General features: G+C 37.0%; 1 protein-coding gene across 2 annotated transcripts in view; it reads left to right on the top strand.

The window, feature by feature from the left end:
- The window catches only part of LOC123310969 (cAMP-dependent protein kinase type I regulatory subunit), a 77,407-nt gene that overhangs the window by 27,622 nt on the left and 33,226 nt on the right, over nucleotides 1–16,559 (top strand). The window contains exon 1 of one of the 2 annotated variants that reach the window (XM_044894706.1): nucleotides 13,893–14,065. The exons of the other annotated variant lie outside the window; for it this stretch is intronic. Within the exon in view, the coding sequence (XP_044750641.1) occupies nucleotides 14,057–14,065 (9 nt within the window). The 5' untranslated portion in view covers nucleotides 13,893–14,056. Of the gene's footprint in view, nucleotides 1–13,892; nucleotides 14,066–16,559 lie in introns of those variants that run through there. 2 annotated transcript variants of the gene reach the window in all.

Genomic DNA, 16,559 nt, shown 5'->3' with positions numbered 1-16,559 from the left:
CATCGAAGGCGGCTTTGTCTTTGTGCTTCTATAACGATGAGCTTTGTGAAGACCTGCCTTTACCTTTATCCACCCAAGGGTTTGATTGAAGCCAGTCGATCAGGATAATTTGGTTTATTTATTTTATGTCGTGGTATAGTGGATAGAATGGCGATCTGAAGGTTTTTTTGATGTCGAGAGGGCGTATAAAAACGTTTTACGCAAAGATCAATCATGGAGTGAGGGATGCGAAATATGCATTTTTTACCCACTTTAGCGCGTTTTAGTAAATTAGTGGGTGGGTAGTCACAGATTTTCACTTTCCATTCGGAATAAGGTAACTGAAAACGGTAGATTCTGTATGTTTTTGATGTGCTGAATCCGACAACATATTATATTATCGACTAGGTTAAGAAATGGGTTCATAATAAAAATGGCGAAAAACGATAAAAACAGACGTTGTTTCGGTTTTTTGTGTATACTCAAGGAAAGACGCAGTCTAGAGAAAATAAATCCATCATAATACACTGCGCAAAAAAATTAACGCACATTCTGAAAATCTCAATTTTAATGGAAGTTAACTCTACATTGACTTTATAACTTATTTTTTATGTTCTCTCGGGAAGGTTTTGAACGAAACAAGACACATTAAATGGAAGAAAAATTCAGGATTTCACCGAATCTTATGTGAAAGAAGAGAAATGAACAATTTTCAAAATACTGAAATGCTGATAAGTGGTTAAATACTTGGTTTTTCCACCCCTTGCGTTAATTACAGCTCGGCAACGACGGTTCATACTCAAAATGAGTGATCTTAAAATGTTCTGATCTAATCCTTCCCAGATTTCTCCGAGTTGGATCGTAAGTCATTAAGAGTAGCTGGATGATTTTCTGAACTTCTCAGCCTTCTATTGAGGTTGTCCCAAACCTGCTCAATCGGATTGAGATCTGGACTTCTTGCTGGCCATTCCATTCGAGAGACTTCAACCTCTTCAAGGTACTCCTGAACGATGCGCGCACGATGGGGTCTGGCATTATCGTCCATAAAAATGAAATTTTCACCAATGTATGGGGCAAATGGCACTACATGCTCTTCAAGAATGTTCCTTATATACTTATCAGCATTCATAGCTCCATTATCACGACCACTAGGTCTGTGCGCGCAGTCAAAGATATTCCACCCCATACCATACCTCCCCCGAAACCAGTAGTATTCAGGAAATTGCACTATCTTTCAAGTGGACGTCTGTATACAAGGGAACGTCGATCACAATGGTAGAGGCAGAATCTAGATTCATCTGTGAAGAGAACTCTTTCCCAATCGGCCTCTTCCCAATGGATATGCTCTCTCGCAAAATCCAAACGCGCCCTTCGATGAGCTGGGGTAAGAGCTGGGCCTCTTGCCGCGACACGAGGCCTTAAATCATATTCTCTGAGGCGATTTCTTATTGTCTGAGTGCTAATTTGCACCTCATGAGTTTGCTCAAGCTGAATTTGAAGGAGGCGAGCGGTTGCAAACCGTTGTCTGCCCTGTCCTGGTCTTCGGACATTCATACCTGTCTCCCTGAATCGCTGCAACATTCTGGACACACTTGTATGGGAAACTCCAAACCTTTCTGCAATTTTTGTGTATGTCCACCCTTCTTCTCGCAAAACTACCGCTTGGGCACATTCCTCTTGGGTCAAATTGCGTGTTTCGCGTTGCATAGCGATCAAGTGTAGATAATCAAACGAAAGAAAAACTATTGATCACTAGAATTGATCGAGAACAACTGATTTTAGAATGGAGCCAATACATTCAAAATCTGATAATATCATCTTTTTTTATTCCTGCTGGGAAAAAACATCTGTATTGAAGAAAACCGTTGAAAGTGGATAACATATGCATGCATTATTCTGATAAAAATATTTATCATTGAGAACACCTTCAGTTGTAGAATAAATTTGAGAGTTCCATAATGTGCGTTAATTTTTTTGCGCAGTGTATTTTTCGTGAAATTTGGTCAGCTTTCATTATGGTAGGAAATATTTCTCGTCGTGTCGGAATTATGAGAAAAAAACTACCTCTGAAATTCAATGGTTTTCCTCCATTTTCATGGTAAAGCCATATAAGAATTCAGTTGATGACAAGATTTTGAGATGCAGCACCCCAAAAAACATTCGTCGAGAAAAAATTTTCAGCGATTTTTGCAGTTCCAAATCACCAAACGACTTGACTATAGTTCAAGTGGTATAGATTGTTGAACCCTGGAAATGACAAAACTTTTGGCTGATGCGCTTTAACCGAACGTTCCTCGAAAGCAAGCATTATCACTAACTGATATTAGGGTGCATGTTTCCGATTCCACATCAAAACGAATCCCCCATAAAGCCGACAAGAACATTGTTCGATCGCTTTCATCGAAACCGAATTAATTTCGCCCTACCGAATCGAGTGGTTCTGCATTCACGTGAGGTACGCGAGTTCCAACGCCGGCGAACCGTAATTCGCTGCGATCAAAGTTGCCTCTGCAGCGGTAATTAACGGGCGAAATTCCGCCTCTGCAATGATGACCGATGACGGGGTAATAATAACTGCGAGAAAACTTTCGGCGAAGTTGGGATATGAACAGGGCTGAACGGATAGGATCTAACGGGAAAATTCGCCTGACTGTAATTTTGTTGATCTGGTAAATAATTATAAGTGTTTGGACGAGCCAAATCGATTTGTCGGAGGTTTTAAAACATGCTAGTCTAATATCAAGAAGAGGCACCAAATTATGAGCTCTATAACCTAATATGCTGTTGACATTTCACGCTGTGGTTTCTTTGAGTTTACTGTCATTTTTGAAACACGACCTGAGTTAATACGTTGCTCAATATTTCACGAGATAATTGGCATTAATGTAGTAATATACGAGGATAAATTGAAAAATTCTTAGCCTACTATAGAACCAAACAAAATTTCAATGTCAAAATATTTTATTACTCAACATATTCTCCTCTCAATTGGATACATTTATTACAGCGAACCTGCAACGTCCCTAGATCATTAAGAAAAATGTGTCTTTTTGCTCTGCAAACCAGACCTCCACAGCTTTTATTACCTCCTAGTTGGAAGAAAATTTACGACCTTTTAAATTTTTTTTCAGTTGAGGAAAGAGATGATAGTCAGATGGAGCCAAATCTGGTGAATAAGTGGGGTGTTCTAATAGTGCAAACCCTAAATCACGAATTTTTTGCATGGCAACATGAGATTCGTGTGCAGGGGCGTTGTCCTGCAAAAACAAAACACCTTTGGATAGCTTTCCGCGTCTTTTCTCTTAAATTTTTTCCCGTAGAGTGGTCAGTAATGTCGAATAGTAATCTCCGGGTATTGTTCATTGTTCTACCGTTATTCAAAAAATCAATCACGAATACTCCATGGCAATCCCAAAAAACTGAAGCAAGAACTTTTCCAGCAGATTTTTGGACACGAAACCTCTTAGGTCTTGGAGAACCAGAGTGTCGCCATTCCATCGATTGTTGCTTTGTTTCTGGATCGTAGAAATGTACTCAAGTCTCATCCATAGTAACAATTCGGTGCAAGAAGTCCACATCGTTTTCAAATCGAGCACAGATCGAACGCGATGCTTCTACCCTTGCACGCTTTTGGTCAACATTCAAACATTTGGGATCCATTTTGCAGCAATTTTTTCATGTACAAATTGACGTGAACTATATGATGGACGCGTTCGTATGAAATATTCAGTGCATCAGATATCCGTTTTAGCCCAATTCGACGGTCTGATAAAATCATGTCATGAACTGCATCGATATTTTCGAGGACTGACACAGAAACTGGCCTTCCCGATCGGTCCTCATCTTTAATGGAAAATTTACCCGTTTTGAAGCTTGCAGTCCAATTTTTCACGGTCGTATACGAAGGACATTGATCACAAAGGGTATTAAGCATATCTTCGTAAATCTGCTTACCTCTTAACCCTTTTAAATACAGGTACTTGATGATGGCTCGATACTCCAATTTTTCGATTTTCACAATTTCTTCTTTCTTTTAATTTATTGCGTAACTCTGATTTACTTTTTTGACCTCAGACTTCACACTGACCCTTCTAATGAGTTATTGTTCGTTGCTATGGTAACGCAATATTTTTTATGCATCGAACTGGTCTAGGCTAAGTAGATATTAATACATCCTCGTATACAGGGAAATGAAAAATGACTTTATATAATATGTACTCACGTATTGCACAGAGGGAGTCTGGGAGATTTGCTCGGGTAGGAGACTTGAACCACCTCAAATATTTCAATTCAAATTTTCGACCTGGTGGAGTCTGCAGGCTTTGAAGTTATATCATATAAAACGATCGTCGCATCCACCATTATACCTCGTACTACAAATATCACAAACACCTGAATTCACACACCGAACTGTGTGTGAGGATTTATTGGAAACTACTTCGATGCAACCGTTTCCATATCTTCCGAAATCAGTCAAATAGCAAAATACGCATCATGGTATAGTTCTATGAAGGGTATCCTATGAGCGCATTCGCCAATTTGTTAAAATGTTGTAATTTATAAGAGTTCACTATTCAGTTCAGTGCGTGCAGCTTTTCAGTTCACCTAGCGTCCAGCGAAGTTCGGACAATGATCATCGGATCATGATTAATTAGTGTATTCGACCGTGTATCAGCCAATCATAAGCGTATTATCAACAGGGGCTTGTTAAACGACAATTAGGGAGCGATGCAGTATTAATTAATATGCATTCTCTGTGTCACATCGATGAATCTATACGGAATGAATAGGGTTTTAAATTTTGGGGGTTGGAATTTTAAGTACGTGGAGACCGCTGGTCTCAATCCGTTGAAGAATTTTTTGGGATAATGTTTTCACTATTTTCGCTGTTATTTTATTATCGATGACTATTTTGAAGCGAAATTTTAGGGTCAGATAGTACTCGACGATCTTCGAAATTAGTTACCGCAACACCCCTCATTCCTATTCAAAATTAAGGTCTTGTGGTCACCTCCGTTGGGGTATTGGAGTTACGGGGATGAGAAAAGTGGAAGCCATTTTCCACATTTTCATTTTGAAGCCGGAAAAACGAGATGTTAAAATTTCGTCGAACCAGCCTGTATACTTCATTCACTTTTATTTTAGCAGTCGGTTGGCCATGGAAAGTTGACGCATTTCACTCTGTATAGTACGAAAATGTGGGGTTATGGAGCTTGTCAAAACATTTTTGGGTTTTAAATCAACGCTATGTTGCCCGTTCTACGTAAAAGTTTCTGTTATTACGTATTTTATCACAATGTCGAATCTCTTCGAAAAATGTGTGACGAACATAATTGAAGTTTATACAAACTGAATAAAGGCATACCAAATCCAGTTATTTGTATGGAAAATACAAGAGACCAGTATAATATCGTAATATGCACTAGCTTGAGAAGAGTTAATGTTCGTTATCTTCTTTGGCTAAAGTTTGAAAACGTTACATCAGTTATAGATTTCAAAAATATTCATTCGAAGATGAAATGCATATGATGCAGTGGTTGGGAATGGGTACCTCCCGAAGGAATAAACAGATAATTACAAGAACGTTAAATTCTTCAACAAAAATCATCTTGCATCAATATAAGTAAAAGGAATTGAGGGAAGTTTCAATTTAAGATGAACTTCACCTTTGAACAAAAATTTCACATGAATAAACAAGTAACAGGGCAACTTGCGAGTATTTGTGGCTATTCATCTTAATACATTGATGTAATAATAATAATTATAGGTATTTATTAGTACCTTAAGACATTTACATTGTATAGGACAAGTCAAATGAAAAATAGAAAAATCCATTTCAGGGAACTTATTTTCCGATGACATTTATCGAAAATCCTGTAGTAAACTTTTCGCATTAATTCACTCATACATAAAATTCTCAAATGCCACCACTTTTTTGGGTCTCCCAATAGAAGGAAATTCTTTGTCATCCTCTTCATTCACAATCTTTCTGATTGTGGAAATATCCAGCTGAAATATATGTCGTTTAGATTCAGATGAAACATGATATAAATTGAAACATTGAAAATGTGTTCGTTATCGTCTGACGTATTGTGGATTTTGGAATATCAGGGTATAACTATTTGAATGAGCGGACCTGAATTCTAAATAGCACTTCCTGAAACCCTGTCTCTTTTTTCAATCACTTTCGGCATTTTCGTAATAAAAATTGATATTAGTTGTGGCAACGGCGTTATGACATTAACGACATTTCATGAGTGCCAACCTAACTTCGTTCTAGTTACAAAAACTTGAGAGAATTATTTCATGGCCAACCGACTGCTAAAATAAATTTGAATGAAGTATATGTGTATGACATCGAGCGTCACCTCACTGCACTTCTCTACACGCCGATCTGCAAAACGAACGTCCACAGAAAATTATTACCGTCACTTTGATAATCGTATAAAAATTTTACTTTCATCCATTGATTAATATCTTTCAAACCAATGAAGATATTTCATTCCGAAGCATAAATCACCACTGTTATCATATTTCAACCCTCCTGAACGCCTTTTCTATCTATCAAATTCGGTTCAAATCACAGAACCACCTAATCCGTAGTCTGTGTTCGCCTCATTAAACGTCAAGTGTATCCAGTTGTTAACCTTGAACAAACACGAGCTAAACATCGATAGTTTCGAGGATTCATAAAGGACACATTCACATTATGGATGTAGGACAGATCTTGAACCAGCTGAAAAAACAGCATACCGCCAACGCCAAGCAAGTGGACGTTACCAACGTGGAAAAAATGATCATGCGGATGAAAAATACGACACACACCAACGACGAACGACTGGCCAAGACACTGATTGAGATCGAAAGGGCCAAATCCAAAATTACCGAACTGTCTAGATCGCTTCAGGAGATGGACGTCAAAAACGCTGAAATCTCCCAGGAAATGACGACATCCGAGGAGTGTTTGATAAGGGTGGAAAGGGAGAACTGGAGGCACAAACAGAATTCCGAAGGCGACAGGGAGAGAATGGAGGTACTGAACGCGGAAAATAAAGTTTTACTGCGTAATTACACAGAGCGAGAGGAAGAGAACAGTAAATTGAGGAAAGAACTGACCGAACTCAACAACGAATTAGGATCGGTATGCACCTTCATCGATAAACTCCTGGAAAGCGATAAGAAGCTTTGGAAAATTATGGGAAACGTCCACGAGAAGCAGATTGAAGTCGAAAAGCTGCAAAAATCGTTGCTCGATAAGGAAAAATACGAAAAAGCTTCGAATGAAATTCAAGCACTCAATAAATATTTCGAGAATAAACTGAAGAATTTGGAACATGATAAAAAGATTGTTTCGAACCAATTGCAACTTTCGAAGATCGACTACGATCTCCTGAAAACTTGTATCGAGGAAAACCCTTCGGGAAATTCCGATCTGCTCATCGAAATGGTCACGAAGCAGTGTAGAACGAACTACTTGTTTTTCCGGCAAAACAGGGAGGATCAGGAGGTGAGAATAAAACGAATGACGGAGTTATTAGAACAAGAAACCGGTGCTAATTCTAAATTGAGGTCGCTGTTGGAAAGGCGCGTACGAGAAAATGAGGATCTTCGGGTTGCTGTCCAAGGGATACCGGTGGAAGTTAAAGACGAAGTAATTTTCTTGGAGAGCAGCGACGACTATGGAATTGGGCAGTGATAAGATTACCCAGAACTTGTTAAGCTACGATTTTAATCTGTTTGTTATTGCGTTGCTGATACGGATGCAAATAGAGCATTAATTTCGTTAATGAACCTAGGTTGTCCAGTTGTGATTATGTTTTAGTTTTGTTGATAAATCGTGTAGATATCTCATGATTCGTAAATAAATGTTAATACGTCAAGAGTATCTAATTACCCACTTTGAGAAACCTGCACAAGTGGAAAAGGACGGAATCTGGTTTTCGATGCGAATTTGAGAGAAAAATTTTCATTGCTTCTTGACGTAGAGATCAGAGATTTATTTCCTCACGATTTCTTCAGTCTTGAGAGGTAGAATTATTAAAGGGCGATGGCCCTTTAGACGTTTATGGAGAACTCATCGTAAGTTTGTGTTGAAAGTTTTGATTCCAAAGCCTACTACTTTCTCTTATTTCAAATGGCACATCTTGTTATCATATATAGCTGATTTGATGGCAATTTCAACAGTGTCCCATACCTTTGGTGAAAATTCAACGGTTTATGAGTTACCGAAATTCTTATGAAAAAAAATGGTTGAAACAAAAAGTCACACTTTTTTGAATATTTCTGCTGGGATGGTTCTTTCAAAAAATTTTTAACATTTTCAATTTTGCCATTATGTTGTATCACAACATTATTTGCTGTTCGGACTGAAAATGTGCAAGGTGCTTATGGGAGATCATCAAGTTCGACCAAACGTATTAATCAAAATTCAGCCTCATAACCTATATTTTTCATCATTTCAGTGGATTCTAAGTGAGAAAGACTAAACTAAAACTGATAGCTTTCAGAGTTATCAAGGAAACCTTGAAATATTAGAATTTTGATGATCTGATGAATAATTTTGACATTTCATGAATGGTACCTAATGAAATGTTTGTTGGGATTGTTGAGAATCAATTAGCAATTCATGAAATGTTAAAATTATGAATAGGAACATCGAATTTTAGTTTCCAGTTGTGGTTTCCGGAAATCACAGACTAATGAAGCAGAATTTATTGTTTTCGGTTATTTCTAGATTTTACTCGATAATTCCGCAATTTTTCATTTAAGGTATGGTAATTTTAGGTAACTCCCCTCTTTCATTTACCCAGAATCGACTGAAATAATAAAAAATATAATACCCAGATTCGAATTGGAAAATTTTGAGTTTTAATAAATTCGACTCGTCCAAATCGATGATCTTTTCACAAACACGTCTATATAGAGCGAAACCGATGACACGTTTCCTAGCTCATTTTCATCGGAAACAAAGAATGGTGAAAACCGTAGCCTCCTACGATTCTTCGTTTTTGAGTTATTAGCAAAAATTGAGATTTGGACGATTTCGAAAAGTTCTAATTTTTTTTGTCTTTGAAGTGAAGGATCTGAAACTTGAACGTTCTTAGTCACTTTTAGAACCTACTGACATAAGATTTTTCCAATTTAAAAATAACAAATTCGATAATAGTTTGCATTGAAAAAAAAAAAACGAGCAAGTTCACCTAATGATTCGAAATGAAAAAATATTTTGAGCTCGTCAGTGGATTCTACGTAAAAACTGCCTGCAGAAGGTCCAAGTTTCAGATCTGTAACTTCAAAAACAAAAAAGTTATGAGAACTTTTCGAAATAGTCTAAATCTCATTTTTTGCTAAAATGACTTAAAAACGAAGAATCGTAGGAGGCTACGATTTTCACCATTCTTTTTTTCTCTGGAATGTGTCATCGGTTTTGCTCTAGCTATTCTAGTTTCCGAGACCCCCTCACTGGACATCGAATTTGGGACACCCTATACATCTCCGACCCAAAAGAGCAGATGATGTTATAAAACTACATAATAACAACATTCAACATTGAAAATGGTAAAGGTTTCCTTGAAAAAACCTGCACAGTGGAAATATTCAAAAAAGTGTGCCCTCTCAATTTTTCAAAAGAGGAATATTGTTGAAATTGCCATCAAATTGAATATCTAACGATAACTGGAAGTGTAGTATACCGAAAGTGAATTAGATGATGCATATTCGTGTTACCGAGGAAGTGTTTATTTGTTGTTGATTCTCGGATACAAAGTAGTTGAGTGTGAATGAAAATAATAGATTGTTTCGTTTGAAACTCAATGCATCGACTAATTTGTACACTAATAAAATTCAAACAATTTACCGGATGACCTTTATAGTCCGAATTGTGTTAATTGATTATATTCCTCGAACAAACAGCTTTCAATCCTTGAGCAAACGTCAAGGAATAGGTATACTAAATGATGCCATCGGATGATGTTTGACTAGGATGGAAAAAATGCGTTTCCACAAAAACTACTCTACGTCAATATGTTCATGCCCGGATCACGTAGTTTTCATTATGGAACTCGATTCTCAAGAGCCGAAACTATGATAAACGACGGTGCTGTATGTTGAAAAATCGAAGTCCCACAATGCTAGAATAAACATTATATTGTCAGTTCTTTGAAGATCCTCCCTTGTTTACGTTTTCATTGATGAAGTTGGCAGCGGTTTGGATGAGTAGAGCAGTTTTCGAGTTCAGTTGATTCCCCCCCTTGTTTCTCCGTGCTTACGAAATTAGTATACGTATTCCGACAAGACAGCATTGCGGCTTTAACACTTCTCTCCAGAGAAACAACAAAACAGTGTAAAATGATAAATTTTCCATTTCTGGAACTTCTCCAGAGTTGGTTGAGGCAGTGGATACTTCTTTATTAGAATTATTGCCAATAAAATCAAGAGAAAAGAACGAATATGCATATAAACGTTGTATAGATTATAGCAAGAGTAAAAACACGAGTTCTTTCTCAGAAAATGTTATGATGGCATACTTCCTAGACCATTGTTTAAAGATGAAAACTTCAACATGTTGGGTCAAACCAATATCATTTGTACTAAGTCAGATGGACTTGAATCTTTATTGAAACTACGTTTCGTTATGACCAGAAAATATGAACAGTGACCGATTTTTCTTCAAATATCAAAGCGGAAAGGGTTGTAGACAATTAGTAGGAATACATCAATTTAGAAAAATGCTTGAAATAGTTGCTAGTTATTTGAACTTGGAAAATCCGACAGAATATACTAGTCACTGCTTTCGCTGGTCTTCTGCAACAATATTGGTTCACTCTGGTGCTGACATAACTAGTTAAAAGAAGCATGGCGGATGGAAACCAACTAACGTTGCTGAAGGATATATTTAAGAATCTCTCAACAATAAGGTTGAGGTGGCAATAACATTTTCAAGGTACCAAAATTTCAACAAAATAACTATCTCGCATGTTGTCTTAAATGTTTTTCATAGTTCTAATAATGTTCCTCCAATTTTCAATAATGGGGAATTCTCCTCAATTTGGGTTATCACTGCATATGCAAGTTCAAACTGAATAATTATGAGTTTAATCCGTGATCTTCAAAAATTCTTCAAATATGGTGTTTTAAAATTTAAATCGCTTGGTTTCAAGTTTACGATTTGGCAACAGCGCCTACTAGACAATGAAAAGAACAATGTCCGATCAGCTTGTTTATAAAATAACAGCTGTTGATTTACAGGCGCGTACTTACTGGCGAGCCCCAACTGCAATCGGCCATAAAAATCCCATAAAATTTTACGATCTTCCTCGTTCGTCGCACACTTCATAGACAGCCATCTTTGTCTATCTCATCAAGATAATGTATTTGTTGTCCTTTATTATCAAGGCATATTTCAGTCGATGTTGCCAACTTGTGCAATTGATATGAAACGCTTTAAATTTTAAATACCCATTTTTAAGTGCTTGAAATTATTTTTTTGGGAAACGGTTGAACTGGTTATTTCAAAATGTGACGGTTCAACGATATTTCATAAAAAATATATCATTTTCGTCAGAAGAAGTATTCCCTATTTTAGTGTTTAACTGTCGAAAACTGTAAATATAACAAACTGATTTCAAAATATATTCTGAAGTTTCAACAAAATAACTATCTCGCCTGTTGTCTTAAATGTTTTTCATAGTTCTAATAATGTTCCTCCAATTTTCAGAAATGGTGAATTCTCCTCAATTTGGTTTATCACTGCAAATGCAAGTTTAAACTGAATAATTATGAGTTTCATTCATGATTTTTTCAAATGCACCGCGGAAACTATTCAAAATCATTCTTCAAATATGGGGTTTTAAAATTTAAATCGCTTGGTTTCAAGTTTACGATTTGGCAACAGCGCCTACTAAACAGTGAAAAGAACAATGTCCGATCAGCTTGTTTATAAAGTAACAGCTGTTGGTTTACAGGCGCGTACTTACTGGCGAGCCCCAACTGCAATCGGCCATAAAAATCCCATAAAATTTTACGATCTTTCTAGTTCGTCGCAGACTTCATAGACAGCCATCTTTGTCTGTCTCATCAAGATAATGTATTTGTTGTCCTTTATTATCAAGGCATATTTCAATCGATGTTGCCATCTTGTGCAATTGATATGAAACGCTTCAAATTTTAAATACCCATTTTTATTTTTCATTTTTAAGTGCTTAAAATTATTTTTTTGGGAAACGGTTGAATTGGTTATTTCAAAATGTGACGGTTCAACGATATTTCATAAAAAATATATCATTATCGTTAGAAGGAGTATTTACTATTATACTAACTGTCAAAAACTGTAAATATAACAAACTGTTTTTAAAATACATCGTGAAATTTATCGAGATTTTCAAAACATGAATTGATTCCTTATAGACATCGTGTTTTCAGTCATTTATGTAGAGCACTAAAGCCGGCCACAGACACAGAGAGAAGACGGCGTGCAACATGGAACATGCAAAGAATGACAACCATCAACGCTCGTGTGTGGGCATGAATGTTGTATGTTGTCCGTCATTCTTCTCTTCCGAACCATCCTGAAAACTTGCATGATGCGCGTAGCATGAACGTCCGTGTGTGGCCGATTTTATGCACGAACGGACTTCTACACCAGTGCAGTAGGCAATATACATACAGTAAATCAAATCGAGCAGCTGCAGCTTCAGTCTTCAATACTGTTTCGGCTTGAAATTCACCAAGGACGATGTCCGATCTGAGAAATCTCTCCCGCGAATTCCTTATGGAGTTTAAAGAAATTTATAGGTCCTTCCCATCTTTGTGGAAAACAAAATCGAAAGAATATATGGACCGATCGAAGAAGCATTACCCATATAATGTCTTACTTGCTAAGTTGAAAGATGTTGAAAAATCCTCAACAGTTGAATCGGTAAAATCAAAAATTAACACCCTTCGTGGTGGTTTCTGACGGGAATTCAAAAAAGTATTGGAATCCAAATGATCAGGCGCAGGAGAGGATGAAGTTTCCTCTCTCGAAGCGACTTCAATTGCTTCTTTTTTACCAAACAAGCGTACGCCACTGCCATCAGAAAATATTCCTCATCTCCCACTGATGACATTTTCGAACTGACGAATTCTCGCGTTTTAGCGTTCTTTTCTCTCATGTGTGTGGACAATAAGTGCGAAAGTTGATGGTTGTCATTCTTTGCATGTTGTATGTTGCACGCCGTATTCTCTCTGTGTCTGTGGCTGGCTTAACAACTGTAAGGAAATATCATTTCCTTACTGTTTACTGTAATATTTCCAAATAGTTGGGAAATCTTGACTTTTCTTTGAGGGATTTCATCTGGAACGTCTAAGTAGAGCACTAACAACTGTAAGGAAATATCATTTCCTTACAGTAAGCAGTAAGGAAATGAATATTTCCTAACAGATGGGAAATCTTGACTTTTCTTTGAGGGATTTCATCTGGAACGTCTAAATTTATGTAGAGCACTAACAACTGTAAGGAAATATCATTTCCTTTCAGTAAGCAGTAATGAAATGAATATTTCCTAACAATTGGGAAATCTTGACTTTTCTTTGAGGGATTTCATCTGGAACGTCAACATTTCCCAGAGATTCGCGGAAAATATCTTTCCCCGAAGAACTTCGTGAATAGAACTCCATAAATCTAATCGCATTCGCCATTTTGTCAACGGTAAAGTTCGAGGCTCCACTTCCGAATGAGTTCCTTGTGCCTAATACAAAGCAGTCGTTCATCAAGTTCCACTTGCCGTTTGTGCCAGATACGGGCGAAGGAGAAGAATGGAAAAAACAACGAGAAGCGGTGAGAGTTTCGCGAAATGCACGAAAAGCGGCGCAAACGCGTCTGCGGCGGGTTTCTCGCTCCGAAGAATAATAACAGCTGAGCTACGTCGGCGACGCGACGTCCTGCAGTAGTCCAGCAGTGCGGTTCAGTACGTAAAAGCGTTGCGAGGTCGGACGGTGCGTGTGTGTTTGGTTTCGGTCTAGCAGAGAGATCGACGTCGACGCCTCCTGTTGCTCGGACGCTGATCCATCCCGAAAAGTTGCTTACTGGTGCCCCGAGATGTCCAAGGTACGAGGGGTTTTCACGATTTTTTCCCTCGGTTTAACGCGGACCTGATTCGGGGTTCGCAGTGCGGTTTTGCCCGAGGGTATGCGGAATTTAAATGAGCGTCGTTATGGTTTTCCGATGGTTATTATTTTTCCCGCAAATTGCTAGGAAATTTTGACGTTCCAGACGAAATTTCTCAAAGAAAAAGTCGAGATTTCCCACATGTTAGGAAATATTCAGTTTCTAACTAAGGAAATGATATTTCCTTACAGTTCTTAACGTTCTACATAAATGATTTAGAAAATCTCTATGCATTTCAGAATACCTACCGTAGATTTGGGTGACTTGGGACGATTGTTGAATTCAACTTGTTATATTTTCAAAACGGTGACCTATACTCCATCCATTTTTATTTTAGTACTCGGTTGGCCATGAAAATTTGACACATTTCACTCTGTATAGTACGAAAATGTGGGGTTATGACGCTTGTCAAAACATTTTTTGGTTTTAAATCAACGCTATGTTGCCCGTTCTACGTAAAAGTTTCTGTTTTTACGTATTTTATCACAATGTTGAATCTCTTCGGAAAATATGTGACGAGCATAATTGAAGTTTATACAAACTGATTGAAGACATATCAAATCCAGTTATTTGCATGGAAAATACAAAAGATCAGTATAATATCATAATATGCACTAGCTTGACGAGAGTCAATGTTCGTTATCTCCTTGGCTATAGTTTGAATACGTTACATCAGTTGTAGACTTCAAAAATATTAACCCGAAGATGAAATGCATATGATGCAGTGATTGGGACTAGGTATCTCTCGAAGTAATTACAAGAAGATAATTATAAGAATGTTAAATTCTTCAACAAAAATCATCTTGCATCAATATAAGTAAAAGGAATTGAAGAAAATTTCAAGTCAAGATTAACTTCACCTTTGAACAAAAATTTCACATGAATAAACAATTAACAGGACAACTGGCTAGTATTTGTGGCTGTTCATCTTAATGCATTGATATAATAATAGTTATTAGGTATTTATTAGAACCTTAAGACATTTACAATGTTTAGGACAAGTCAAATGAAAAATTGCAAAATCAATTTTCGGGAACTTATTCTACGATGACATTCATCGAAAAACCTGTAGTAAACTTTTCGCTTTAATTCACCAAACATAAAATTTTCAAATGCCACCCCTTTTTTGGGTCTCCCAATAGAAGGAAATTCTTTGTCATCCTCTTCATTCACAATCTTTCTGATTGTGGAAATATTCAGCTGAAATATAAGTCGTTTAGATTCAGATGAAACATTATATAAATTCTCTAACATTGAATATGTTCGCTACCGTCTGGCGTATTGTGGATTTTAGAATATCAGGGTATAAATTAATATTTGAATGAGCGGACCTATCTTTAGGAAACATACTTTCGATAAAGATTCAAGTACATCTGATCAACTACAAATGATCTTGATTTTTTGGTCTTCGAATTAGGTATGCTAATTAAAAGCTTAGATTCTAGATCTTCTATATCGTGCAGAGCCGTTCGAACTAACTCATCCATTCTACAGGCCCCAAAAAAACCAAATAATAAAGCAACCTAAAAAATGAATAAATGTGTAATCTGAATAGAAATCAAAACCTTGTAAATTACCTTAGTCATTAAATTTTCTTCATCTGTCGCTTCCTGGATGAATTTTTCGATTTCTTCCTTCACTAAAATCTTGGATTTCTTTGCCCTATAACCTTGAGCTTGCCGTTTCGATAGAGAACGATGTTTTGAATATGTAGATATATCTACAATTTGTTTAAATGCAAGGGTTGACTTCAACGTTGAATAATTGCCCCACAATGTTGAAGATTTAATCTTTAAACAAAGGTCTAGGAAGTATGCCATCACAACATTTTCCGAGAAAGAACTCGCGTTTTTACACTTGCGATAGTCCATAAAACGTTTATATGCATATTCTGGAAATATGTAATACAGGATGATTACTTAGGAGTTAGCCTTGCGTTGGTTCTATTTTTTATTGTACAGGATGGGCAAAATTCGATGGGATTGAATGGCAACTATGTAACCGTGAGAGATAGGAAGAAATGGGTGGCATGTTTCCGACCTCGATTTTTACAAGATGAATAATGGCCAAAACCGCATCCCCCTTTCTCATTTTTCTTCTCCTTGAATTGGTGCTGCTATTTCGTAAAATTACAGTAATATCGAAGAATAAATGTAACATTTTACAGTTACTTTTAAGTAGAATTCAGTGGCTTAGTCGAAGGTTTTCTTCTATATCTAATACAGAAAATATCTCGGAAAATATAATACACGTCGTGTCTCTAATGGAAAAAAAAATCGTTCGGTCAAATTGTCAGGTTATTTTCATTGATAACATGATGATGGTGTCAGGATAACAGAGACTTCGAATTTTTCTTTCCGGATGCTCGGAAATTGAAGAAATAACGAGAATTTCGATATACAGGGTGTTTCACGAGTCATTGGTCAAAGGCTTG

The sequence above is a fragment of the Coccinella septempunctata genome, chromosome 1, assembly GCF_907165205.1.
Source record: "Coccinella septempunctata chromosome 1, icCocSept1.1, whole genome shotgun sequence".
NCBI lineage: Eukaryota > Metazoa > Arthropoda > Insecta > Coleoptera > Coccinellidae > Coccinella > Coccinella septempunctata.
This window is presented reverse-complemented; position numbering and strand designations above follow the sequence as displayed.